Source organism: Mustelus asterias, chromosome 3, assembly GCF_964213995.1.
Source record: "Mustelus asterias chromosome 3, sMusAst1.hap1.1, whole genome shotgun sequence".
NCBI classification, from domain to species: Eukaryota; Metazoa; Chordata; class Chondrichthyes; order Carcharhiniformes; family Triakidae; genus Mustelus; species Mustelus asterias.
This window is the reverse complement of record NC_135803.1, coordinates 115,915,975-115,942,210: the sequence shown is the minus strand read 5'-3', so window position 1 is coordinate 115,942,210 and position 26,236 is coordinate 115,915,975. Positions and strand designations below refer to the sequence as shown.

Genomic DNA, 26,236 nt, shown 5'->3' with positions numbered 1-26,236 from the left:
AGCCCGTCCGCTTATTAAGTCCACGACTTTTCCACTCACGCCAGAGGCCCAATTGGCCTTCAAGGCATTGAAAAGCGACATTGCGAAAGCCACGATGCACGCGGTGGATGAATCCATCCCTTTTCAGGTGGAAAGTGATGCATCTGATTTCGCCCTGGCCGCCACACTAAACCAGGCAGGCAGGCCCGTCGCGTTTTTCTCCCGCACCCTTCAAGGTCCCGAAATTCGGCATTCAGCGGTGGAAAAGGAGTCCCAGGCTATTGTGGAGGCCGTCAGACACTGGCGCCATTACCTGGCGGGGAAGCGGTTCACCCTGATCACGGACCAGAGGTCCGTGGCGTTTATGTTCAATAATACGCAGAGGGGCAAGATCAAGAATGACAAGATCTTGCGGTGGAGAATTGAGCTCTCCACCTATAATTACGATATTATGTATCGTCCAGGGAAACTCAATGAGCTCTCGGATGCCCTCTTGCGCGGAACATGCGCTACTATGCAGGAGGACCGCTTGAACGCCCTCCATAATGACCTGTGCCATCCTGAGGTCACTCGGCTCTACCACTTCATCAAAGCCCGCAACCTGCCCTACTCGGTGGAGGATGTCAGGTCAGTAACAAGAAGCTGTTGGATTTGCGCGGAATGCAAACCGCACTTTTACCGACCTGACCGGGCACAATTGGTCAAGGCCACTCGCCCCTTCGAGAGGCTGAGTGTCGATTTTAAGGGCCCCCTTCCCTCAACGGACCGGAACGTGTACTTTCTTAACATCATAGATGAGTACTCCCGGTTCCCGTTTGTTGTCCCCTGTGCGGACACGTCGACTGCCACAGTGATCAAGGCATTCCGTGATCTTTTTACCCTGTTCGGGTACCCCTGCTATATACATAGCGACAGGGGTTCGTCGTTCATGAGTAACGACTTGAGGCAATTCCTGCTCTCATACGGGATTGCCTCTAGTAGAACCACGAGTTACAACCCTAGGGGCAACGGACAGGTGGAGAGAGAGAATGCTACAGTCTGGAAGGCTGTCCTATTGGCGCTGAAGTCCAAAGGCCTTCCAGTCTCCCATTGGCAGGAGGTCCTCCCAAATGCGCTTCACTCCATTCGCTCCCTCCTGTGTACTGCAACCAATGCTACTCCCCACGAGAGGATGTTCTCATTCCCTCGGAAGTCGTCCTCGGGGATATCTTTACCAGCCTGGTTGACGTACCCAGGACCCGTCCTTCTGCGGCGACATGTAAGGGCCCGCAAGTCCGACCCCTTGGTCGAGCCGGTCCACCTCCTCCACGCCAACCCTCAGTATGCCTATGTGGCATATCCTGACGGGCGAGAGGACACAGTCTCGATCCGAGACCTGGCGCCCGCAGGGGACGTAGCAACTCCTGTCGCTCCCATACCCCCAGTCACGAATCCCCTATCGCTTATTTCTCCCCCGGACGTGGCGCGGTCAGCACCGGGACCAGTGCATAACAGTTATACTCCCATGTACAGCTTGCCTGAGACTCGGAGATCGGCGCCACCACAGAAGGTACCGGGATCCCCTGCACCACCGCTTCACCAGGGTCAACCGGCCCGTGAGTCCTCGAGGGGACAGTCGGACGCTGTTTTGGAGAGAACGCCACCGCAAGCACCTGCTCCGGTGTCACAACCGGTATTGAGGAGGTCACAACGACGGTGCGGTCCTCCAGACCGTCTGGACTTGTAGATTTTTTTGTATATATGTAGTCTGTTTTCGCACCCCGCCGGCCTTTGTTTTCAAAGGAGGGGTGAATGTGGTGAACCATCGTTGGTTACCACTGTGGGGTTATTCTAATGTTGCTGTTGGGTTAGGGTGTTGACACTGTGGGGGTTGTTATAATGTTGTTGTTGGGCTAGGGTGTTTACACTCTGGGATTAATATACCTGTGGTGGATGCTGTTGTGGCACATCCCGGTCGGGCCCCGCCTCCTGGGAGAGGTATAAGACCCTCTGCTCAGGCGGGACCCCTCCAGTCTGGAATGGTGTACTCGTGTTTAAATAGTTCCATTGTTAGACAATAAAAGCCTTCAATTACAGAAGCCTTGTGTCTCGTGCTCGATTGTCGCGCATCATAACTAATAAATAAACTTACTTTTATTGCCATTATATTTCAAAATTAGTGCTTTTTGACAAAAACTCACTCTGCATAAAACACTTGTTCATTCTGAATTTTTCTCTACTGAGAATATCAGATGTATCTATCAAAATGTGGCTTTTGCACCTCAACCGCCATTGTACAACACAGACTTTTCACTTAGCGTATCAAACATTGGCCAACTTTTATTGAATGCAAGGGTTAAAGTTGAAGTCAGGCCCAGAGATGTCATCAGAGCCTGATGTATTAAGGGGTGACTTCCAGTAAGTGTTCCTCTCACCGGTTCAATAGGCAGTGGCATTAGTAAGAGTTGGTCACATTGGTCATTTTAGCATCCCACCTGTCCAGTTTCCACCAGGCGGGCAGTGTTAAAATCTAACTTCATTGTGTTTGGTTAAGTCGGATGCTGAAGACAGCTGAATACAGACCAGGAACAGATGTTACCAAAATCACAAGAACATGCTGAATATTAAATATTGCCAATTAGCAACTTTTTCTACATTTGCTGTTTCGTTTTAGCTCAAATAAAAGATGTGGGAGAAAGATCTATTTTTAATCAGGAAGTGGATAGGTTGCGTATGGAAGTGGCCAATGGGATTACTTGTACACTTTGATCGTCAATTGCAGCAAATCAGTCATTCAAGGTCATATTTCTGGTCATGTCCTGCAGATTATTTGCTTGCACACGCAAAGCAACAACGCAGCAAAATGTACCTTGATGAGCGTTCCTGCTGTAGTATAGAACACTAAGATTTTCAGTCAGATAGTAAAGTTTTCTGGTGGTTTGTTGAATGGTGCTGTCTTTCAGTCAAAACGTCAAACCAAGTTCCAGTCTGACTTCCCAGGGTGGATGTATAAAATCCCATGGTGACATTTCTTTTCTCCATCTCCTCCACCATGACCTCCAGCACAATGTCAGAAAACTGCAGAGCCCAAGCTCTCCCTATTTTGTCACTCCTCACTCTTTCCCAGGACAGATTACCTTCATTTATTCCCAGAACCTGCTCTAATCACAATTCACTACCTTCTCATATGTTCCTTGCCACTCTCAATGATGCCCCCCCAGCTGATGCATTCAGCCTATGAACAACACAGTTAGCGCTGACTAGATGGTGAGATCATTGAAATAAGCAGGTAGCACTAACCTGACACGCTGCTTGCATTGCAAACAGAGTGTAAGTTAACTGTGCATCATGATCCCAGTACCCATGTAGGGGCTGTCTAGTTTAGTCACCTTTTTATTCAAAAATGTACCCTTTAAGGTTATTTTCTCTTCGTAAATGAAGGAATGGTCCAGGGAACTATAACAGTTTCAATAAACACTAATGTTTCCTTAGTTTTTTTACATGTAACATTTTCACCTCACAATAGATTAGAATAATTGTACAATTTATTATTACACTCAAAGTGACCTTAAATTAGAAGCCTTCGAGGTTGTGGAAATTGGCATTACACTACAATTTATTTGTCAAAAAAGTCATTGCAAAGATTACAAGCTAATGAGAATCAACCACGTTAGGGAATTGGCAGCAGTACTGTCTATTCATGTTACTACAGTGTCCCATTTCATTCTTCAATCAGTATAGGTTGCTAAAATAACCCTATATTATTGAAAAAAGCAAAATGTTATTTGTAGTATAAATTGTTTTCTATATAATTCACAGAATCAATGGTTGCAGGCATGGAACTCCATTTTAAAAGTCCCTCAATGAAAATGCATAATGCTCTATTACCAGGCAAGTTCTGATACACGGAATTTATTTCAATCATTCAGCACTTCAACAACCATTATTGTTTGTGTGTGACCAGGAAGCACTGCTGATAACATTTTAACTCAGTAGTACTGTTTTTTTTAACCTTAAAAAATATTTATTTTGTTGTGTAGTCCAGTATTATTATGATGCTGGTGCAAATTGAATGTTGCTGTAATTTAAAGCAACGGCATTGGCTTCCCTTGCACAGGCCATCAGCTCCATTCTAAACTTGAAGCTTTTATTTTCAGAAGCTGAAGCCAGAGCACTTGCCAAGGAAAGGCAGAAGAAGGACAATCATAATTTGAGTAAGCGTTCAATTATTTCCATTTTACCAGTAAAATTGCAAACTAGTCATAAATGATCTAATTAAAAAACATCTTTGAAAAAGAAATTTGAGGATATGCAGCCTTTCATTTTCCTTCCTTGCGGTGAGGTGAAGGAGAAATTTGACACGTGCTTGTGGCAGCCTGCCTGAGAACTGTGCTATACAATTCTCACTTTTTTTTTCTTTATTCTTTCATGGGATGTGGGTGTCGTTAGAAAGGCTAGCATTTGTTGCCCATCCTCAATTGCCCTTGAATTGAATGGCAGTTGCTGTGGAGGATCTGGACCATGTGGGCCAGACCAATTAAGGACAGCAGATTTCCTTCTCGAAAGGAAGATATTAGTGAACCGAATGGGTTCAATTTTTTTTTGGTTTTTTTTATTGAATGTTTAAATTTCACCATCTGCCATGATGGGATTTGAACCAGGCTCTCTGGTTTACTAAATCTAATGACAATACCACCGTGCCACCTCCTCCCCTGAGAGCATTATATTGATGCTCCAAAGTTATTCACCATAGCAGCCATTTTTATTATTTCCAAACAGCTAATAAATCGTACTAATGAATAAGCTTTATTTTTCTCCAAGTTGAAAGAAGGAGGAGGTTCAACATTAACGATCGTATAAAGGAACTGGGCACATTAATTCCAAAGTCCAATGACCCGTAAGTACAACTTCAGTTATACTTTTAGAATTTTGTTTTTTTGTCATCTATTGACTTCCTTGGATAGTTATTTTATAAGCTGATATCTGTCTTCAATCTCTCAGGTACATTTTCCTTTCAAATAAAGGAATTCATTTTTGGAACAATCCAACTTTGCCACTAAATAATTGGGTTTTCCTTTTTAACTGTTTAATCCCTTGCTTTTTGAAACAAATCGAGGTTGAAATTGTAAGTCAATCTATGACAATGTGCAAAAATTGAGGAGAAACTTAGAAGACCAAGTAACACAATCATTTGTGTGTGGAAGCAGTTTCAGCAGGACTTTTTAATCTCATTACTGTGATATTTATGTTCACACCACAGGGTAAATGTGAAGTAAACATTTCCAGAAAAATGCATTATAACTACCTGTTCAAATTTCTCGATTTAGGCAGCCAGCAATCTCATTGCAAACAGACATGGGCCTAATTAATATACTTACTTGCATGTTTTAGCCAAAATCACAACAACTCAGAATTTCTTTATCTCACACTCCTTACTGGTTGTAATTCATGTTTACATTAAGCAGGTGATATATGTCATTCTATCATGATCCCCTTGCTCAGCTGCAGATACCCCACTGTGCATTGTTTCCAGCCTTCCCATCTCCAATGCTGCTTGTCCTATCACTACCAATGATGTCAGTGGAGTCAAAGTTTGTAAAGTAGCAGAAGACCACCTGTTCTTGAAGTTTTCCTCTGATTGTGTGCCTGTTTGCTTGCAAGAATAGATGTTTGATGTTTTGATGTTTGATGTTTTGTGAAGACTACTTAGCAGAGCTTGGATGGTGAGGAAAAGAAGCAAAAAGTCTGGCATGAATGGTAAATAACTGTGTGGGCAGTAGCGGGTGTATTGAGTAAGTCCAAGCAGAGAGAATTGTATTGAAGTGACCAGCTGTGCTTGGAGGAGAGGCTTGTGAAGCTGTAGAGTGGAACTTGGTGCAAGTAAGGACCCATCAACAGAATACTGGATGATCTCTAGTTTCTGGTGGGAAGAATATGGGAGAGCAGTAGGAGTGCTTTGGAATAGCTTAGAAACTAAATGGTACAGTACTGCATTATGTTGGAATGGAATAAAGATGTTGTAGTAATACTGTATTTGTTAATGATGTTAGTAACTGTGATGGTTGTGGTGGACTTCAGTTGTGCCTTTGTTATGCCTGGACACATCCCCTGCCGGCTCGGCCCCTCCCCTTGTCACCTAGTATAAAGGTGGCTGTCTCCTCCCCCTTGTTCAGTTCGGGTCGGTTACCTGGTGGGATGTGCTCCTGATTCTGTTATGAATAAAAGCCTACAGTTGTATTGGCACACAAGTAGTCTTTTGCCTAATTGATAGCGCATCAATGGTGTTAACAGCAATGATAAGTGCAGGGTGACTATGACTTCAGCGTGTATGGTTTGTTCACCATATGCAACATGGTTTACTTTGTTGGAGGAATCTAGCGCAACATGGTGGCACAGTGGTCAGCACTGCTGCCTCACAGCACCAGCTACCCAGGTTCGATTCCCAGCTTGGGTCACTGTCTGTGTGGAGTTTGCACATTTTTCCCCTGTGTGGTTTCTCTGAGTTTCCTCCCACAGTCCAAAGATGTGCTGCTTAGGTAGATTGGCTATGCTACATTGCCACTTACTGTCAGGGGGACTAGCTAGGGTAAATGCATGGGGTTATCTGGATAGGACCTGGGTGGGATTGTGGTCGGTGCAGACTCGATGGGCTGAATGGCCTCTTTCTGCACTGTAGGATTCGATGAACACGGCTTGATTTTCCTCAGAAGCTGCTTTGACAAAAAATTACATTTGGCTTGGGTGTCAATTTTGACCTTTTGATTTGGTATTGTTGTGAGCAATGTAAAGTGTAAATATTTCACCGTTCTCAGTGATGAAGTCAACACTTTTTCAGTAAAGTGCATTTGGGGTATTTGTTTGTTTTGATTTACCTCTAGCTCATTCATTTTGCTTATATGCTGAGCCTTGGAAGGGTAGTTGGCTTCAACTTGTCTTGTGGTAGTGGCCAGTTGATATGGTTTTGATCTGCAATAGTTGGCAAAGTGATTCCATTTGCCACAGATATTGCAATGCTTGTTGCATGTAAAGCACGTGCTTCCTCTTTGTGGATGCTGGCTGCTGCAGTTCAGGTAGGGTGTGTTCTGTCCTGAGAACACTTCAGTCTCTCTTCTTAATTCCTTAGTGCTCCTCTTGGACTGTTTATTCAGCAACTGCTTCCACACAGGAGCTGGCTGAGATGTCACGGTGCATTCCACGGACCAAACGATCTCTTACAAGTTCATCAATGAGAGTTCCAAAAACACTCTTGTTTGCCATAATTTTCAGCATCGGGGCCTACAATTGTTTTGATTCATTGGATTTCTGATGAGCAGTGTTGAAAACGTGTCTGTCCACGATGAAAGTTTTTACAGGCGCACATATTTGTTCTAATCTTTTAAATGGTACCTCGGGGTCCCCTTGGTCCCCTCTCCTGAAATTCAAATGATTTTGATTACAGCCTCTCAGCTCACCAGGTTCAGAAATATGTAGGTTTGGACTTTCTTCACTTGTCGGACAAACCGGCATAGCAGTACGAGAGTAATTCCTTCTTGAACCTTTTCCAATTGTCAGCAATGTTCTCATCAAAAATGAGCAGGTCGATGTGCCAATGTCCTTGTGCCATCTCAGCCAGCTCCTGACACCATATGGGACTGTGTAGGAAGGACTACAACTTAAACAGTTCACTGTAAGGATCTTCAATAGCTCTAACATGCCCTACCTCTAGCCATTCTGGTGAAAACTCCCACACAACCCCCAAATTGCTTCTGGTGCAGATGTCATGGCAATATATGCGTGAATACACATTCTGTAACCATCAAATGTTAATGCCCTTTCCTGTTACCAACAGCTAACAACATCGCAGACCCCACCACTTGTACTGTCCACATTTAAAATCAGTCAAAAAATATTAAGCATTTCCCTTCCATTATAGTCAATTACAATGTTGTGTTTACAGTGCGTTAAGCACAGTGAGTACTTTAGACAAAAATGTGTGTTCATCTACTTTGCATCTCATGTAGATGCAGTTATCTTGTACACTTCTGCTCTAACTGGTGTCAAGTTGCACTTTGGAAGACACAGCGCTGATTGCCATAACAATGTAAATTACACACTATTAAGGGGAGTGCAAGTATCCAACAGATATCTTTCATCTTGGCTGTTTCACTTTCATAACTGCTGATCCTTACAACTGGTTTTCATACTTTATTTTTCAGTTTTCTGATTGCACATTAATGAGGAATATTCTAAAACATGATTGTTTCTGAAAGAAATGGCTGAATCCTGATCAACAAAAGATGCTTTGGATAGCCATTGACATTTTAGCTTTAAACTATTTCTTTGGGGTTAAAACATCCAATGCACATATAAGCAAACATTACTAGACAACACATCCACAGTAAAATGGGGACTGTACTGGTAACAATGTGGGAGCTACTATACAACCTTTCATTTTTTTAAGCTATTGTACTTATTTTATCTGTCTTGAAATGATGGAAAATTTAATGAACTTGCCAACATCTCAACTCAAAGATCCCCAGCTTTCAATCCAGCATCTAACTCATTGAGTTATAAAGTGTTTTAATTCTTTATGAAAAGGGCTTTAATTTTGTTTTATGCCTTACATAAGCATGATGTAACATTGAATCAACATGTTGTTGGATGTATTCCTCTACCCGGAACATCCTTATTTATAATGTTTATCGGCCATCTCTGCTGGACAGAGCATGAGTTGTTTCACAGTGCAGTCCTGCCAAAAACAAATTCTGGCCTGTGACACAAACATTTGTTGGACTAATGCTGGATGAATCATGTTTGGTAGGATAAGAAATTAATTTAATTGCTACAGATACTGAGGATATGATTCCTTCACCTAAGCAGATAGAAATTGAAAACCAGAAAAATGGCCAACTCAGAGAGTCTGTCATCTTCTGCATTATTGAATGTATTGGTTCATTTATCATGAAATTAACACTTTGAAAACACATCCTTATTAAGAACATAAGAACTGGGAAAGGGAGGAAATCATAACGACTCTCAAGCCTGCTCCACCATTAATATGATCATGGTTGACCTTCGACTTCAACTCCGCTTTCCCTCCTGCTTTTTGTTTCCTTTGATTCCTTGACAGACCAAAGATTTGTCTATCTCAACCTTAAATATGTTCAAAAATTAGGCACCTGCAATCCTTTGAGATGGACAACTCCAAAGAAATTTGAGTCCTAAATGATAAACCTACTTACCCTGAGACTATGCCCCTTTGTTCTAGATCCCCCAACGAGGGGAAACAACCTCTGTGTCTACCCTATCAAACCCCTTCAAAACTGTGTATGTTTCAGTGAGATCATCTCTCATTCTTCTCAACTCCAGAGAGTATATGTCCAATTTACTCACCTTTCATCCAAGATGCAAATCTGGTGAAGATTCACAATACTGCTTCCAATGCTGGTTTATCCTTCCTTAAATATGGAAACCAAAACTGCACACAATACTCCGAATGTAGTTTTACGGAAGTCCTATAAAAAATGTAGCATACTCTTATACTCAAATCCCCTTGCAATAAAGGCCAACATGTTGCTTGCCTTCCTAATTGGTTGCTGTAGCAGCATGCTAACTTCCTGTGTTCCTTGTATGAATACACTCATTCTCTCTGAACAGATGTTGCAGGTCTTTTTTAAATTTATTTTTCTATTTTTACTACCAAAGTGAATAACCTCACACTTCGCCACATTATCCTCCATCTGCCACCTTGTTGCCCACTCACTGAACCTGCCTGTGTCTCTTCACAGCCTTCTTGTATCTTCCTCACAGCTTATATTCTCACCTAGTTTTGCATCATCAGCAAATTTGGACACATTACTTCTGATGTCTTTGTCGAAGTCATTTAAATAGATTGTAATTAACTGAGGTCCCAGCACTGATCCTTGTGGCACTACACGAGTTAAAATCTACAAGTTTGAAAATGCCCATTTATTTCTCTGCTTCCTGTTTATTAGCCAGTCCTCCATACTCACACATTACCCCCAACTCCATAAATCCTAGTGTATTGACCTTTTGTTTGAATATCATTTGGAAATCCATCTACACCTACTGACTCCCCTTATCCACTCTACAAATTACATTCTCAAACATCTTCCTTCATAAAATAGATTCCAGTGATTTCCTGACAATTGAATCAGGCTGGCAGGCCTTTAGCTCCTTGGTTTTTCTCCCTCTCTCTCCATTATTGAAATTAGGTATTACATTTGCTAAATTCCAATCTACTGGGACTGTTCAACAATCTAGGGAATTTTAATGAACATCGATGAAATACTGGATATTTGTCAGTAGTTTATGGAAAACAAATAGGAAATAAATGTGACGCACCAGAAGAGTTTACATGATGAATTAAAAAAACTATGGGCAGGATTTTATGGCCTCGCTCGTCCTGAAACCATAAAATCCTGCCCAAGGTCAATGGACTTTTCCATGGTCTGCCCCTCGCCCGCTCCGATTCCTGTTGCAAGCGGCATGGTAAAATTCCGGCCTGTATATTTTAAGTCCCCCGCCAGTAGCCTTTCGTCTATAGTTTGCTGGCGATTACACCACTTTGATACACTCGGATTTAAACCCAAAAATTAAAGCATCTTTTTGGCATATAATAGTTAAATTGAAATGCGCATGTTGATGTTAGTTTTTCTTTTTGATGGCAGTGTTGTTTACAGTTAGTAAAATCCAGCACAATTTACTGATGCCAAATTTTGCTGTGCTCTAAATTTGCCTTGAGCATCTTTGCTTAAATTCTTTTGATCGTTTTAACAGGGATATGCGCTGGAACAAAGGCACTATTCTGAAGGCATCTGTGGATTATATTCGAAGGCTTCAGAAAGAACAGCACAGAGCAAAAGACTTTGAGTCACGACAGAAGAAACTAGAGCATGCTAACAGACACTTACTACTGAGGATACAGGTTGATTAAGACAACTTATCAAACTTTTCTATCTTCCCCCATTTATTTCCCACTGCCTACTCTAGTCGCCTCTCACAATTAAGAATATTGAAACCCTCTATACTTGTGCTTCCCATTTTGCTGCAACCTGTACATTTATACTTGTATGTTGAAGTTGATTTTGATCATTGAATGTTACAGCACAGAAACTGACCATTCAGTCCAACAAGATTTTTTCTCTGTCCTTGAGTGTTCCTCTTTCCCAAGCCATTTTCTAATTCCCTTGTTAAAAAAAATATGGACTTTGCTTAAATAATTGTTTGTGTCAGAGAATTAGACAGAGTACCCTCTGTGTAAATAATTGTTTTCCAATTTGTGCTCTCTTATTGACATTCACTAAACAGTAGAAATAATCTATCGCAATGGTTTTCTTATATTTTTTCATAAACATGAGGATGTGCATGAGGTCATCCTTAACTTTCTTAGCATTCGTGTTAATTGACCTAGTTTCTCAAATCTCTCCATAATCATAACTCCTCACAATTATAATATCCGAACGATAGTGTGCTGCAACCATCCCATAGTTTTTGTATAAAAGATATAAGGTGCTTAAAACTGCATACAGTACTCTACCCTAACTAAGATCTCATGTGCATCCAACATTTCCTCTTTGTGTTTGTAATCTCAGGGCCAAGATTTGATTTATCATTATTAAGGCCTTATCCACTTGTATCACTTGAATGATAGCATACCAAGATTTCATTATGCCAGGAACTGAAATTTATGACCCATATTCTTCAGGTGCCGCTGGGAAAAAGGCATCAGTATTCGGTGTTGGCTGTGGGCTAACAAAAGGGAACTTGCCGAAGTGGAGAGAGCAAATGCTGTCCTGCTCCAAGACGAATGCATGTTCATGTCCCAAGGAGCTGATGTGACCAAGATTCCACTAGGCCAAGCTTTTGTCATGAGCAGTCCCAAAAGAAAACCCCTGTAGAGCTCCACTCATCATGGTTGAGGATTTCCCATTAATCTCTTCACTTGGTTTCTTCCCATTCAAATACTATCTATCCGTGTGTCCCTTAATTCCATGTGCCATGATCTTTGGCATGCCAGCCTTCCTTCAGTGTTAGTATTCTCTTCCCTGCCTTAAAGTGTCCAGCCACACTTCAGGGAGTTGAACAAATTATCTGAACTGACACAGCAGACCCGCACTGACCACACTATTATAAGGTGAATTATTAATCATTACCATAGCAAATCAGTGAGAGAATTTGCATAATGAAGTAAGAACAGAAATCAAGGAACCTGGGAAATTTTAAGTCGAATAAGAAAAAAGCTACTTCATCAGAACCAGTTTATTTTTGAACTTGATTATTGTGTTTGATTCTCAGGAACTTGAAATGCAAGCCCGTGCACATGGATTGCCACTTGTCAACCCTTCTGGCCTCTGCTCACCTGATCTTACTGGACGGAACATTAAACTAGAACCACTAACAAATGAATGCCACAATGATAGCCTACAGCACCACTCAGAGCTTTCTCGCACTACTACACTGAACCTTGCTGATGGAACTCTCACCTTCAATGATAACCTTGGACATGCTGGCACCTACAATGCTCCCACAAAAATGGGTTCCAAGTTAGATGATATTCTGATGGACGATACTCTCTCCCCTGTGGAAGCTACTGACCCACTCCTATCATCTGTATCACCTGGTGCTTCAAAGACAAGCAGTCGGCGAAGTAGTATGAGCATGGAAGATAGTGAAAATGGGTGTTAGCAAGAAAAATGTGTTTTTTAAAAATCTCCATCTGATACTTCACTTTTCCTTAAAGTTCTCTTTGTGTTTTTTATTTAGCTTTAAAAAATCCTGTGTTGCAATGGTAAACCTATTTATCAATCCAATGAAGAGTTTAAGTTGGCAGAATAAATAGAAATAAATGGAAGCATTGAAAGAGCAGAAGCGTATCTGTCAGCAGAAAGTAAGGAAACTGTTAAACTGATAGACAGAGCAGACAATGATGACACCCAGAAGGTAGAAGACAAAGTAGCCCTCTGGGAGCTTAGGTGGTTGATTTCATTCTCTGAAGTCACTTAAGGCCTTTAAGTAAATGTAGGGAAAAAAAAATCAATGTACCTTTTAATTTGGGCAAACATTTTCTATTGTCTGTTTCTTAACTTTTACATATATATTAATTCATTTTTACAGCTGGTTTCGATTTTGCATGACCTGTACTCATTGATTTGTTTTCACTGCTAGTCCTTTTACATTTTTATTTTTTATTTCTGAGTATTTAGTTGTACGAATGTGCATATACTGAAGGGTACTGGTATTCAGTAGAATATTTCTTCAGTATGTTTTTAGTGGAGGGTTTGGTGCATTGGCCACAGACACTTAAGGAAGTCAGGACAAGACATTTTTAGTGAAATGTCAGCTTATTTTGTATATCTAAATTCAATCTTATTTAGACAGGTTTTTAAATTAACTTTGAAAGTAAGAGCATTACTTGTTCGAAACATGATTGTAGTTCAGTATATCTAAAGTGATGCTTTAGCAGCCAACATGATGTGCTATTTATTTTATTTTTAAACGGTAAGAGTGTAACTATTAGAAGAAAATGTGTCGTGTGTAGTTGGAATTCGATCTTTTTATCCTCTAATGATACCTCTTCTGGTAGTAGATCTACATGTTGAGTCCTTTAGCACTGCAGCATGCTAAAAAAGAAAATGGCTTTCTGCTTTTTGAAATTATTACTTGATAATGTACATGCTCTTGAGGAGGTTACTCGGATAATCTTACTGATTGTTTGATGATGTCTGTCAAGGTGATGGCCAGTTCAGGGTATTTATCAGCTGCATTGATCATAGTGAGGGAAGTGGAGGAGGTAAAGTGTGTTGCATTGTGAGACCAGGTGAGGACGGAATTAAGATGAGACAAACAGTTTGTTTGCGAAAATTAATTTACAGGTTCACAAGCAAATATGCCAAAAATAGATATAGATGGTCTTAGTCTTGAGCAAGATAAATTGTGTGTCCTGCAATAAATTCCTTTACATCTCATTCACAATTTTGCAGTTGTATAATTTGCAGTACATAATATAATATATGGAAATGTTTGGTGAGAATGATTATTTACCGTTGTGTATTGTGATGTACTCCACACACCCCTGCCACAACAGATTTATAGTGATGATCCAGAAAGGACTTGCATTCTGTCAGGGCAAATCAATCAACTGATCATCACAATTATTGGAATAACCCTGTTTTAACTACAACAGTGTTGTAAGAGTAGAAATATGATGCTACATCATCTACTTTGTTGTAGATCTATGCAATTTCAGTAGATGTATTTGTATTGAACTGTGCCTAGGTAATTATGTTACACTCATACCATTAGCCGTGTGAAAGGTGTGAAGAAGAGAAATTTTTTAAAATAGGTATAAATTTACGACGTACTGTATGTGGCAGCGGAACATGATGAATTCAGAATGAAGTGCCTTAAAATCGATTGCTAAGTCTTTTGGAAATGCACTGACTGAAGGGTGTAATACATGAGGGTTTGGCCTGTGTACGAGTATATATGACTTTGCTTGCTGCCTGAATTCAGAATGTGAGCTTCCAATTTCTTTGATGATATGATTCAAAGTTTTATTGACATTGTGCTACCCTTCTGTGTAACTAACCTCAAGAGACTGCTTTTAAGTTTAATCTGAAGGGAATTGACTACACAGCCTAGTTCTGCCAAAATCCTGGGACAGGAAAAAAGTATGCAATACTATAATGTTAAGTTGAAAGCAATAATTCTCGTTAAACCTTTCAAAACAGCAAGTGAAGAAGAATGGGTAAAATAATGAAAGATAAGCACAATAGCCATGCACTTATGGAGATGTGATTTGAAATATAAGATGCACTTGATTGTTTGGATACTGTTGTTTTAGCTGTTAACAAATTATAAAACCTGTGTTTCTTGAAAAAATAGCTTAAAATACTGCCTTTTAATGAGCTAATTGATACTGTAATGGATATTAATTTGCTGCCCAGATGCAGCATGTTTTTTGTATGGTCTACTGGAATGTAAATCACAGACCATAGTTTATTTTCTGTTTTAACCCTAGCCTCACATAATAGAAGATACACAATTATTGGCTGTAGTTTATCTTTTATGCTACAAGGGAACCTAACTACTTAACCAGTGAACACCATTGCTTATTCATTGGAGTGGCCCAGCTTTATATGTGGTGAATATTCACGCATCACGGTACGGTAGCACAGTGGTTAGCACTGCTGCTTCACAGCTCCAGGGACCTGGGTTCGATTCCCGGCTTAGGTCACTGTCTGTGTGGAGTTTGCACATTCTCCTCGTGTCTGCGTGGGTTTCCTCCGGGTGCTCCGGTTTCCTCCCACAGTCCAAAGATGTGCGGGTTAGGTTGATTGGCCATGCTAAAAAATTGCCCCTTAGTGCCCTGAGATGCGTAGGTTAGAGAGATTAGTGGGTAAAATATGTAGGGATATGGGAGTAGGGTCTGGGTGGGATTGTGATCGGTGCAGACTCGATGGGCCGAATGGCCTCTTTCTGTACTGTAGGGTTTCTATTTCTATTACCATCAAATGAAGATGATTGTTGTTGTTGGGTGGACAATCATCTCAGCCCCAGGGTATTACTGCAGGAGCTCCTCAGGTTAGTGTCTTAGGTACAACCATCTTCAGCTGCTATAAGGTCAGTGTGGAGATGTTCACTTATGTTTGCACGGTGCTCAGTTCAATTGACAACTCCTTAGATATGGAAGCAGTTCCTGTTCACCTGCAGCAAGACCTAAACAACATACAGAATCAGGCTGTTAAATTGCAAGTAGTATTCACGCCACACAAGTGTAAGTCAATGGACATCTTCAACCAGAGGGAATCTTATCATTTCCCTTTGATATTCAACAGCATTACTATCACCGAATCCACCTTTAATTAGAATCAACATCCCGAGGGTTATAATTGACAAGAAACTAGTTACTCACTTCCTGACTCCACAAAGCCTATCCACCCTATAGGCACAAGTCAGGAGTGTGATCGAATACTTTACACTTTCCTGGATGCCTGCAGATCCAACAATACCCAAGAAGCTTGACACAGTCCAGGATGTAGCAGCCCACTTGATTGGTACCCACCAGCCACCTTAAACATTCACTTCTCACCATCAGTGCACCATGGCAGTCATGTGTACCTTCTACAAAATGCACTGTGGCAACCCACCAAGACTCTTTCGATAGCACCTTCCAAACCCATGACTTCTTCCAGCTGGAAGAACAAGGCAACAGGCATATGGGAACAACATCATCTGCAAGTTCCCCTCCAAGACATCCTGACTTGGAAATATATTGCCATTCCTTCATTATTACTGGTATAAAATCCCCCTCTAAAAGCACAGTGAATGTACCTACACCACATGGAGTTGGATGGTTCAATAACTTAGCTCACCACCACGCTTTCAAGGGTAAGTAGGGGTGGGCAATAAATGCTGGCCTTAGCAGCTACCTCCATATTCCCATGAATATTTAAAAAGTAATACACCTAATAGTTATGTATCTTCTGTATATTTTGGCTAATTTTCATACTTATGCCACAATTATTGTGCCATGAAAAGGACCCTGTGAATCTTTAAATAATATGCATTCAATACAATTATACACTGGCTATCGTGCAACCTAGTGATACATAGAAAAACACAAAATGTGATACCCAGATTTACATGGGGGGCCTAAGCCACAGCAACAAAAAATGTCTGATTCAATTACTCAGTGTTTTTGCATTGGCTTGTCTCGTACAAAATCATGACTAAATTAAAACAAATCAACACTTTCCCAAAAAATGGTCTGAGGTACTATTGTTTGCCTCTACTTTAGTGTCATGGAGAAAGTACAGTGTATTTGTGAAGAATGCAAACCCATTTTATTTTACAACTTTGTTGCTTGTGGGTTAGGAAATCAAACCACTTGAGTACTATTTTCCTGGGATGCCTCTATACCGTCAGAAGCCAGCGCTAAAGTATAAATGATGACTCTTGTGGACTTATTAGTGTCTTCCTGTCCAGAATATATATATCTCTCTCTCTACATTGTGGTTTCCATCTGGAATTGACCCTAAGTCTAAAAAATATTAAATATTGTGTTAGTTTTCAAATTGCACAAAGTAGGGTAAAACAAAGCACAGTAAATAAAAAAGGTGAGAGTTGCCATTTATGAAGAAAAGTTTGAAAGGCTTCTTTATAGCTTCAGCACTACTATATAGATTCCAGGTTCAGAGATTATTCTCTGAGGTTCTTCTGTTACATAAATTATAAGCAACATATTGTGACTACATTTAATGAACCTGAAACTGCAGCTTCTGATTGTTACTTTTGTAAATATATTTGTAAGTACACTTGATGGAATAGTACCTGTGGTTAGTTTTTAAGTTTCAAGATTTTTACTTTTTGCCAAAAAAATTTTACATTCTTATTGTATAGAATCAGTTAATAACATAGCTACCAACACACTTAAATAAAGGGTATCAGAAGTTTGCCTTCCTGTTTTTGTTTCTATCATTGTGCATTCAAATGTTTTTAACATTGTGGAAGATTAAGACTTTCTGTTATGACGACAGTTCATTTTTGTTCTAGTTGCATGTGTTAATTCAGGATTAGTTTGAGCTACAGTTATCAAAATTCCATTTCCATGCTCATCCCAATGTCACTGACCCCAGTCGAAATAGAACCTCTACCCAGCACAAGGCCTCACAGCTATTCATTGTAGATTTCCCCTATGGCACAGATGAGCTTTAGAAAATTAATTTTACATTTCTCAACAGGGTGAGGGGGCCAGTTGGAAACTGAGTGCTTACCTCGCTCTCAGCCCTGCCATCTGTGCTCGTTCGATCAAGTGTTTGATCGCTGTTAAGCAGGAAGGGGGCCAATTATGGGCGCAAAGGAGTGCTCTGCACCCAATTGACACTATAGGCAGGATGTCATGCGGCATAAGTCTATTGCGAGCAAGAGGTCAGTCACAGCTGGAATTGCAGAGGCTTCTAGCTCTGACACTCTTTATTTTGTACTGAAGTCACAAAATATCAAACATACCAATAAAAATCATACAGATGCTGCCACCTTCCCTATCAGAATCTAGGAATCTGCTGTTACATTTAACCATGGTCCCAGTGGCAGGCCTTTATTTGTGCATTTGTGCCATCATGTTATAGCTGATGTGAAAGGCTCCCAAACTGTTGTTTGTCCAACATCTTTCAAATGCAGCTGTCAGTAATAAATTGCATACAATTGGGTTGTGAGCAAGTTTTCCAGCTTGTTAATTCGTAATTTGAAAATGGCAGGTGGGTGTCTGATTTCCATCATTTTTAGAGAGTGGTGAGATTTGCTCATATTGCTGACACAGTATCATCACACCAAACAGTTAATCGGGTGATGGGGGCAACGCACCTGATTTGGACTCGTGAAAAATCCAGCCCTGAATCTTCCGATTATATTTGCAGCTCTCTTAACACCAATATCCTGTGCAAAATAAACAAAACTGGAATATTCTTGATTTAGGCTGCTGGTTTATTTTCCATGGCAAGTCGTCTTCTGCATCTACAGCAGCATGGTAGCATAGTGGTTAACACTGCTGCTTCACAACGCCAGGGACCCGGGTTTGATTCCTGGCTTGGGTCACTGTCTGTGTGGAGTTTGCACGTTCTCCCCATGTCTGTGTGGGTTTCCTCTGGGTGCTCCAGTTTCCTCCCACAGTCCAAAAGATGTGCTGGTTAGGTGCACGGCCATGCTGAATTCTCCCTCAGTGTACCCGAACAAGCACCGGAGTGTGGCGACTAGGGGATTTCACAGTAACTTCATTGCAGTGTTAATGTAAGCCTACTTGTGACACCAACAAAATAAATAAAAAGCATGATGGATAGAAACTTTCAATTCTTGAAAGGTAGGGGAGTCTAAAATATTTTCCCAAAGGTGGGGGAGTCTAAAACTAGAGGGCATAGGTTTAAGGTGAGAGGGGAGAGATACAAAGGGGTCCAGAGGGGCAATTTTTTCACAGAGGGTGGTGAGTGTCTGGAATGAGCTGCCAGAAGTGGTAGTAGAGGCGGGGTACAATTATTTTCTTTTAAAAAGCACTTAGACAGTTACATGCTCTCAAACAGTGATTTCCACTCCATCTGACGAAGGAGCAGCCCTCCGAAAGCTAGTGGTGTTTGCTACCAAATAAACCTGTTGGACTTTAACCTGGTGTTGTTAGACTCCTTACTGTAAATATTACTCCACATGCCTTTTTCAAAATCATTTTGTTCCCTCTATGATGATCTGGTGAGGAAATGTGTTATATTTGCTTTAAATTGGTGCCATTGAACGAGTACACACATGCGCACACACACTATTCTTAAGTTGAGTTGCTTGAAGAAGTTTTGCTCACGATGGACTGGCAGGAATGATGGTGAATTCAATTTTACTCTCAGCAAGATCATTTATCACCTCAAGGGAAATTTCTTAATCTGTCACGGGTGTGCCCCTGAATCAACCGGACTATTGTGAGCATCTGTGAATAATTAAAGAGGAAATTGAATAGTGTTAAAGAGCTAATCAGTCACTCTGGCTGTTGAGGTCACAGTTCATCTTACTTTTTGTGCATAGCACATTAGCACAATATTTCTCAATCACTTGGTGTGATCACCTTTGACCTGGATGTAATCAGGAGAAAAAAGTAATTTCTTTCAAAGATCCGTGTAATCTGTAATCCTTTTTAACATTGTTTTAACAAAACTTTTAAGAGTTTGCGTCCATTGTAAAGAGATCAGTTGAAGTTTCCTTGGATAAGAAATATTGGTCCCAAAAGAGAAAATGCTGGAAAATCTCAGCAGGTCTGGCAGCGTCTGTAAGGAGAGAAAAGAGTTGACGTTTCAAGTCCAGACGACCCTTTGTCAAAGCTTTTTATTAAGAAATATTGGTCCATGTGATCTTGTAGCCTGGACACAGTGTCAACAGGTAGGAAGTTAAGAAAGAAACCATGTGGCTGGCAGACATGAGAGAGCTGTAGGCACAAAGGAGAGCTACAAGCCAAGGAGCTGGAGCTTGAAGGCAATCAGCATACAGATGTGGACACAAAGAGGAAGCAGACAGAAAGATAGGCACAGGAGATTCTTGAGGAGAAAAAAAAACAGTCAGGAAGAGGTGAGTTGTTTTCTGTTTTGCACATAGGGGTACAGGGCTCCAGGAGGGACTGTATGAGTTGGCTTAAAACATTGCATAATGTTGGTATAAAACATTGAGGTTCAGAGATCCTAACAAGCTGGATATTTTCCCAGAAGTGGCCAAACTGTGGGTATTATTGATTGGTTGGTTGAAAATGAATTCTGGAAAGCTACACCATCAGGTCTGTCATGACCCAAGGGAAGAAAGGGGTAATGGAAGTGTCTTGAACATTGCTGAAAAGAAGTACCTTCTGTTGAAGCTTTTCATCTTGCATTCATCAGGATAGACACAAGAATGCCAAATTTCAAAGGCAGCAACAGTTTATACTGCATAAGGAAAGGGTACTGATTGGTCAAGGTATTGCCATGGAGAATGCATCAAGAAGCTGAAACAAAAACAGAAAATGCTGGAAAATCTCAGCAGGTCTGACAGCATCTGTGGAAAGAGAATAGAGCCAATGTTTTGAGCCTGGATGACCCTTCATCAAAGCTAAGAGCAAAGAAAGCTCTGACGAAGGGACTTCTAGACTCAAAACGTTGGCTCTATTCTCTTTCCACGGATGCTATCAGACCTGCTGAGATTTTCCAGTATTTTCTGTTTTTGCTCAGATTCCAGCATCTGCAGTATTTTGCTTTTATACACCAAGGGGCTGTTGTTTTCAGTTCTTTTGTTTAATTCAAAGAAGATACAACACCTGGACCTGTTCCTTTTGTCTGCAGTGGATTGGCCCATGAGTTTGAATATATGAGCCACACTGCAAGCCTGACTAATTGGTGTTAGTGTAATTCTTAGCACATTTGGTGTTGTTCAACATTTCGCAGAATCACATCTAATGTTTAGGCATTATGGGTGGGATATTCCTCCCCCTTTGAGGTATGTTTCATGGCAGCGGAAAGCAGTGTGCCACTCGCTGGCAGTGGGACCTAATGGTCCCGCCATTGTCAATGGGGTTTCGCATTGAACATACCACTTGCCGCTGGGAAACCCGCAGCAGGGATGCACTGTCCGAGGAACAGTAAGATCCCGCCAGCATAAACACCAGCAAGATTTTGGCGTTCTGAGTTTTGCAAGTGTGGGCTGACTGAGTACTCTGCCCACTGAGAACAGTCAAAAGGAACGTGTTGTTTGATACGACACACCAGTTGGTGGCTCGTACGGCCTACATACCTGGCATTGCACTGGCATTGAATTTCCATAAGGCACATTATTCATTCGTGTGGCAGACAAAATGTATTTTTCCCTTGACAGCAGCATCCTGTTAGTGGAAAATACCAATCATGTTGCGACTGCAGAGTAGCAGTGTGAAAGAGCTAGCTTCACCTGCTGCTCAAATTCTTGAGAAAACTTAGCTTTCCAGGTTCATCTGAGGTAGACGGGGCACTTTATAAATATAAAAGTGATGGCCTTAGGTTCCTTCATGTGTATGCGTCATACACAACGCGTAATGATCTGATAGGGGTGGCCATTATCCCATAGGATAATTGTGATGTGCCTATTTTTGCATCAAGCTTGCAAAGTGAACAAATGGCTGGGGCTCTATTTTCAATATTGCTCATAAGGTCACCCTTATAGAACATGGAGCTGTCGAAATCCCAATGCACATATTGACCAGTGAAGGTTGATAAACCACTAGCACATGGAGGAATGGGAGCTCGTTGGACTTGCCTGTTCCTTAGGCTTTTGGCTAAGAGTAAGCATTGGATCAAACCCAAGTCAGCTTGGATCTTATTTGTCTCTCTTGTGGGGACCATGAATTGGATTCAATTTGAATTAGGTTTTTGGAGCAAGCAAGGAGATGGATTTGGGCATTCTGAGCATTGGCTTTGTAACTTTAAGAATGGAGTAAAAAATTAACCAAAGAAACTATTCCATTTCAAATGTGAATTTGTGCACAAGGTGGAGTGCATGAAAGCTTGTAAAGAAATTCTTACAGCAGCTTCAGATTCAAACATGGCAGACGTACCTAAATCGTAAATATGTAAAGGGGAGGAGGTTAGAGGTCATTCCACCGAAAATAAAATCTATTTAGGCATTTTTGGTTGTATTAAAGCTGAACTCAACTCCCCCGTTGATAAGTTGATAGTTTAATGAATAAAGATGCTGAAAATGGCAGTGCATCTAGATTGTCATGACATCGTGATATGGCACAAAAGTCTATGGCTTCCTTGAGCAGTATTTTAATGAATAGACTTGCAATGCTAATGAGCACATAGGCATGGCATTGCTATCAGTACGCAGGTCTTAAGAACATAAGAACATAAGAAATAGGAGCAGGAGTAGGCCATCTAGCCCCTCGAGCCTGCCCCGCCATTCAATAAGATCATGGCTGATCTGAAGTGGATCAGTTCCACTTACCCGCCTGATGCCTATAACCCTTGTATAGTCTTTGTGAAAATAAAATAATCTTTCATTGTGAATGTGGAATAATCACTCAGAACTGGTTGTAACAATTCAGTCAACAACTTGACCAATTCATAGAAATCATAGAAACCCTACAGTGCAGAAGGAGGCCATTCGGCCCATCGAGTCTGCACTGACCACAATCCCACCCAGGCCCTACCCCTACATATTTTACCCACTAATCCCACTAACCTACGCATCTCAGGACTCTAAGGGGCAATTTTTAACCTGGCCAATCAACCTAACCCGCACATCTTTGGACTGTGGGAGGAAACCGGAGCACCCGGAGGAAACCCACGCAGACACGAGGAGAATGTGCAAACTCCACACAGACAGTGACCCGAGCCGGGAATCGAACCCAGGAGCTGTGAAGCAGCAGTGCTAACCACTGTGCTACCGTGCCGCCAAACATTCATGTTTTGCAAAACCAATCATTGAGAAGGTAGGATATAAAGGGACCTCATTCTTGTGTGCCTTAGGGAGCCAGTACAAATGTGATGTAGTGAACCATGAGGACAAAATCCTAACAAATAATTAAACTTGCTTTTGAACAGGGCTGTGCAGTCATGCTTGGGAGCAGGTCCAATGGATACAAATTTGGACCCAACATTAAGAACGGCATGTGTTTTCTCAATATACTTGCACTTAAAAAGAATGTCTATCCAGTCCCTTTGTCAGGCTTTCAAATAGTTACGTCAGGATTGGCCTTGAGGCTTGTCAATGCCACCAGACATTTGAGCTACATATGAAAATTGGTCAAGTCATTGTGTGTTCCACAGTATGCATGCACTGCATTAGCTTGGTGCACTTTCAAGGACTCGGTATTTTAATTGGACACTGGTTTGTGGCAAGATAGCTGGGAATAGAGGGGTTCAAATTCCACAAAAACCTCTTCCTGTTTGATGGGATGTGGGAACACCAAAATGCAAGCCATGTGCGAGGACAAACTCCTCGCTTACAGACAGTACGTGATCAGACAGATTCATTATGTGTTTGGCAGGATCATTAATTGCACTGCTGAACCACAATCGCTTAAGTGAATTTATAGTACAGGTGTGCTCCAGGCAAGTATTGCTTATGGCGCCGTCATCTATTGAGGTAACATAGTAGCACAAACAGATCAAGATGAAAGAAGTTTGCACACCTCAGACCTAGTGTAGCATAGGGGACAACATTGGTTGTAGGATTATGAATCAATCTGTTCAGTCTCATCCTGCATAAATGCTCGCTCAATTGTGGGACTGTATCACACTCTATCATCAATCCACTTGGAAATTAACATTGGTATGACCTTGGCCTAATGCATGCACTGAGAAATTCAATTAATAGATTATCTGTTCTTAACTTACCTGAGTCAAACTATGTTGCTGGTATCCCAAGGTCTTTGTTGTATCTCCGTCTCAGGTATACAAATCGTCAACTGTGTCTTGCTGATGATAATCGTGCTTGTGAAAGCTGCTGTTAGATAGGACTCCTGACCTACCCTTCATGATTAAAGGATGGCGTATTGTGGAACTGTGTAGCTGTGTAGTGCCACTGTAAGAGTCTGATTTGCATATGTTAATGAAATTCGTTCCACCGCTGCAAGTAATAATAGTGGCTGGTGAGCACGCAATGGGTTGGGGTACAAGTTTTCCATCTGTTACAATTTAACCCTGCTCCCCTCACCTTTTCCTGCCCATCGTATGATAGATATTGAGTTCCATGTCGGATAATGCATGATTGAAAATGATTGAAATGATTGAAAAAAGCAAAATACTGCAGATGGTGGAAAACTGAAACAAAAACAGAAAATGCTGCAAAGACTCAGCAGGTCTGGTAGCACCTGTGGAGAGAGAAACAAGAGTTAATGTTTTGAGTTCATATATCTCTTCAGAGATGAAGAGTGGTAGAAATATGTTGGATTAGATATTTGGAGAAAGGGGTGGGGAAGGTGGCGCAGAATAATAGTTCAGGGATAGGTTGAGATTGACAAAGATGTCATGGATACCAGCAAAAGGAGTGTTAATTGTAATGTTAAAGACTAAAGAAGGTGGCAGAATATGTTAATAGCAGAACAATAATAGCTCTGTGAAGGCAAAACAAGTCGCAGATGGCCCTATGGGGGAAGGGGATGGGAAGAAAAAACAAAATGGTCTGAAGTTGATGAACTCAATGTTAAGTCCAAAAACACTGCAAAGTGCCTAATTGGAAGATGAGGTATTGTTCCTCCAGTTTTCATTGGCAAAGGACAGAAAGGTGGGCATGGGAGCAAGATGGCAAGTTAAAATGACAAGTGACAGGAAGGTTGGGATCATGTTTGCGGACTGAGCGAACTAGTTCCACAAATTGGTCACCCAGTAAACATTTAGTCCCCCCAGCGTAGAGACCACATTGTGAGCAATCAATAGAGTCAACTAAATTGAAGGAGGTGTAAGTGAGATACTGCTTCACCTGGAGGTGCCATGGACTGTGAGGAGGTAAAAGGACAGATGTTACTTCTGAAATTGCATGGGAAGGTGATGTGGGAAGGGGATGGATGTGGTGTTGAGGGTGATAGAGGAGTGGACTGGGACATCACGGAGGGAATGATACCTATGGACTGCTGACCGTTGAAGGGAAGATGTGTTTGGTGGTGGTATTATGCTGAAGTTGGTGGAAATGGCAGACGATGGTTCTTTGAATGCCAAAGGAAGCAAAATTGAAATATTTTTCCCAATCCAGATGAGAGCATGAAGTGGCAGCGATTATATTCATTGACTGGAAAAATAATTGTGGGAGGGAGCTGAGTAGAACTGGAATAAGAAATCTTCCACACATCCCAAACAGACAGGCATGACTGGGGCCCCTGCAGGTAGGTTCCCATGGCTGCACCTTTTATTTGCAGAGGTGAGACAAGTTAATGGTGCATTGTGAAGTAAGGGAACAAGTTCAGCCAGTAAGAGGGGAATAATGGTGGCCTGGGATTGTTCAGGCCTTTGCTTGAGGAAGGAGCGGAGAAACCTCAGACTATCCTGGTGGGGGATGGAGGTGTAGAGGGATTGGACTGCCAGAGTGAACAGGATGGTGCTATGGACTGGAAACTATTGATGGAACATCAGAGATGAATGGAGATGAAATGCCTGCTAGATGTACTAATATTTATGTTAATCTGATCTATATCAATTTCTACACTAATTACAAATATTTAGATATTATTTGGGCAAAAATCATGAAAGTATGTTTCTCCTTGAGGTATTTTTTATGTGATTTCCCTTCAATAATCATTGTGCGCCCTCTGGAGGATAAAGATCAATCTTCTTTTTCAGTGTAAAGCAGATAAAGATGAACAGTAACTTTGTGATCTCTTCCCTGCTCCAAAGCTCATCTTTAAGAATATTAACCAAAAACAAATTTATTAAAAAATCTGTATAAAAAAGCTTGATGTGAATTACATTTGTGTTACAAAGGCTTCACCATATGTTGTAAAAATGAGAAAAGTTTTCATCTGAAATTAGATGAGAATTCAATATTGACCAATTAGTAATTTTGTTTCATTAGATCATGGGGGCAATTCTCCCATTCCGCTGCACAAATTTTTTAGTGCAGTGGGCCAGGAAATTTAGGCGGCGCCCGATCTGCGGGTCCCGCTCTGGGCATTCGGCCCCGAGCGTGTCTCCCAGTGCTGGAATTCTGCCGCTGTCAGCTCCACGCCAGAAATTGGTGCAGAGCTGCACAATGCATGCGCATAGTAATTTAAATATATCTTAAATTCCATTAGCGGGCCTGGGACTGAAAT

General features: G+C 41.3%; 1 protein-coding gene across 8 annotated transcripts in view; it reads left to right on the top strand.

The window, feature by feature from the left end:
* LOC144491531 (microphthalmia-associated transcription factor-like) overlaps positions 1–18,369 on the top strand; it is a 293,006-nt gene extending 274,637 nt beyond the window's left edge. For 7 of the 8 annotated variants that reach the window (XM_078209458.1, XM_078209461.1, XM_078209462.1 and 4 more), the window contains 5 exons: positions 3,778–3,849; positions 4,116–4,172; positions 4,780–4,855; positions 10,738–10,885; positions 12,256–18,369. In XM_078209458.1, the coding sequence (XP_078065584.1) occupies positions 3,778–3,849; positions 4,116–4,172; positions 4,780–4,855; positions 10,738–10,885; positions 12,256–12,645 (743 nt within the window). In that variant the 3' untranslated portion in view covers positions 12,646–18,369. The remainder of the gene's footprint in view (positions 1–3,777; positions 3,850–4,115; positions 4,173–4,779; positions 4,856–10,737; positions 10,886–12,255) is intronic. The other variant, XM_078209460.1, reaches the window with a different exon arrangement.
* Positions 18,370–26,236: the final 7,867 nt, after the last annotated feature.